Source organism: Gordionus sp. m RMFG-2023, unplaced genomic scaffold (genome assembly GCF_954871325.1).
Source record: "Gordionus sp. m RMFG-2023 unplaced genomic scaffold, tfGorSpeb1-WG-v2 contig_358, whole genome shotgun sequence".
Taxonomy (NCBI): Eukaryota; Metazoa; Nematomorpha; class Gordioida; order Chordodea; family Parachordodidae; genus Gordionus; species Gordionus sp. m RMFG-2023.
In genome coordinates this window covers 2,086-4,997 of record NW_027051090.1, presented here as the reverse complement: position 1 = coordinate 4,997, position 2,912 = coordinate 2,086, and the positions used below count along the sequence as shown (strand labels likewise).

Below are 2,912 nucleotides of genomic sequence, written 5' to 3'. Positions count from 1 at the left end.
TTTTCAATCTTTATAGATATCTTTTTATCTTTTCTGTTTATTTAAAGGGGGGGGGGGGGCGTGATAAAATTTTTAGTATAATAACTCGGCATTAATTTCAATTAATATAATATTTTGATATGGGTTCTTATTGAATCTTAAATAATTTTAAAATATAATAAAAAAAATAGCTACACTAAAAATTAACAAATAATTAATGACATATTTGATAAATTATAACTATTTTTAAAAAAAAGTATTGCCGAAATTTAAAAAAAAAAATTTTCCCGTCTGGCTGGTGCCATTCCTTTGGTTATAAATTATAAATATTTTCGCCACTCTTTCCTCTTTATTTCGGAGTCTTATAAAATATGTTATCAAGCAAAAATAAGGAGATCTTAACCTTTAAAAATTATTTGTTCCGCCTGGATAAAGTAGTCTCAGATACTAATTATTATAGATGTATCAATCAGGATATTTTTAAATGTCCCGTACGACTCACAAAAAAAAATGGTAAGATAAAAGATAATAATGAAATACACAATAATCCAGAAAATCCAATCGAAATGGAAACCAAGAAAATAATCAATTCAATTAAGAATGAAGCTTTGAATAATACTATGGAAACTCCAAACTTTATTGTGGCGAAACACGTATCTCAATTAAGTGATTCTATATCAATGGCACTACCATCACCGAATCTTATGAAACGTATAATTCACCGAACGCGGAGTTCAAACAGTTTTGCACCTCCGAATCCTAGCAGCCTTATTGAGCTGGTAATCCCGCATGAATATTCAATTACAGATAAATATGAGGATTTCATACTTCATGATGATGGTCCGGTAAGATTTTCTATAAATTCTTCACGATAAGAAACACTTTATTATAATTGCTTATTTATTTATCATGTGTGTCAGGTTCCCGACCGTGTTATCATATTTGGAACAAGAAAAAATTTGGACTTCTTAGCTTCATGCGAACATTGGTTTTCTGATGGTACATTTAAATCGTCGCCACCTTTATTTATGCAAATTTATACAATTCATGGGATTAGAAATAATAATGTTTTACCTCTCATATATATATTAACCAATAGAAAGGATTATGAAACTTATAAAAGAATATTTACTATTATAGGTGACAACTTAATATCAACTCCAAAAAAAATTATGACTGATTTTGAAATGGCCAGTGTAAAAGCTTTCAATGAAGTGTTTCCCAATTCGCAACACAAATGTTGCTATTTCCACTTTGGCCAATCCTTTTGGCGAAACATTCAAAAATATCCAGAAATATCGCATAAATATAAAACAGATGTAGAATTTAATATACAACTTAGAATGATGGTTTGTTTGGCGTTTGTGCCACCCTTAAATGTAGTTGAAACATTTGAATTACTAATAAACTCCGAATTTTATTCTAATAATCAATTGTTACTTCAGCCTCTAATTGAAACTTTTGAAAAAGCTTATATTGGTAAAACGTTTGGAAGAGGCAGACTACCTGCTTTGTTTAATATTGAACTCTGGAATTGTTACCAATCAACACTGAACGGGGAAGCGAAAACCAACAACGCGGTTGAAGGGTGGCATAGATGCTTCAGTTCCCTCCTAACAAGTTACCATCCAAACATGTGAAAATTTATATCAAGTTATCTATATATCTATTATTTAAAATGATTTAAAGATAAAGATTTACTAATAAACTATATAATTTTTCCTAGGCTTAAAAAAACAACAAAGGTTGACAGAGTTAAAAATTGCTCAATATAATTCTGGTGAAACACCCTCTACCCCGAGAAAAAAATATCGAAATCTACATGCGAGAATAGTAACAATTGTTTCTGACTTCGAAAATCGATCAAGATTAGATTATCTTAAAGGAATCGCTATTAATATAACATTGAATGTTTAATTTTTTAAATTTTTATCTACAATAATAAAAATTTTGTTTGTTTTTATATAATAGTCTCAAAATTTTTATATTTTCATTATTTTTTTGTGACAAAAATATAGGATACTTTGGTATAAAATTTAGCTGGTTACATAAGACTCATTCATCAAGATATAGATTTTATGAGGGTATTTACAAATTCTTTTATATGTGTGTGACACATTCTTTATCTACCACATCAATCCCACGATTAATATTTCAAAAATAACTACCTTTCGTCATGCATTATAAAATTATTTTAAAATTCATATTCCTAGCCCTTGAGTCATATAGTTGTTTCCCCTTACAAATATGATCATTTTTGATAAGCAACATTATTAGAAAAGTACTATTAAAATAATACTCAAGTATTACACTAAAGGGCAAAGTTTAAAACGAGGATTACATTTTCCTTTTATTTATTAAAGCATATAAATTTATATCGGGGTGTTTTTGTCAGATTTTTTTCCCATGGTTATTTTTAACCAGTCTTTGTTCAAATCAGTGATTCTTTTAAAAATTTACACTTCAGTTATATGTTTAACAAACAAACCTATTGGTTTAGACGATATGTTATGACAATGCTCTACTTTTTCCTTCACATATTCAATAAAAAAAAATTATTTTTTAAATAAATGATATCAACCCTCTCAAAATTTTTAACCTCCTGCCAAATATAAATAATTTTTAAAAAAATACCTTTCATCCCTTTCCAATTTTTCAAATAATGATAATTATTTCATAACTAACTATCCCCCCTCTAATTTCAATGATGCTCCTCTAATGAGTTCGCAGTTCAAGTTACGATATTGACCTTGCTATAAAAATTTGGAAAAAAATTGGTTGTATTAATTTTGTTATATAGCTTTAAAATTCCTTAAGGTTATTAATTATTTAAATATTGGAATTTGGTTAAAATTTTTTAATATACTATATTCTCATTTGATTTGATAACAATGTAAATGAGCTTGGGTGGCTTCATGTCATGTCATGAATAA

At 27.8% G+C, this 2,912-nt stretch overlaps 1 protein-coding gene across 1 annotated transcript; it reads left to right on the top strand.

Moving 5' to 3' along the window:
• Positions 1 to 350: 350 nt before the first annotated feature.
• LOC135930724 (uncharacterized) lies at positions 351 to 1,890 on the top strand (the record flags this gene model as incomplete). The annotated part of the gene is made up of 3 exons (XM_065467521.1): positions 351 to 824; positions 900 to 1,599; positions 1,706 to 1,890. Coding segments are annotated over exons 1-3 (1,359 nt in total), but the record flags the coding sequence as incomplete, so codon positions are not given.
• Positions 1,891 to 2,912: the final 1,022 nt, after the last annotated feature.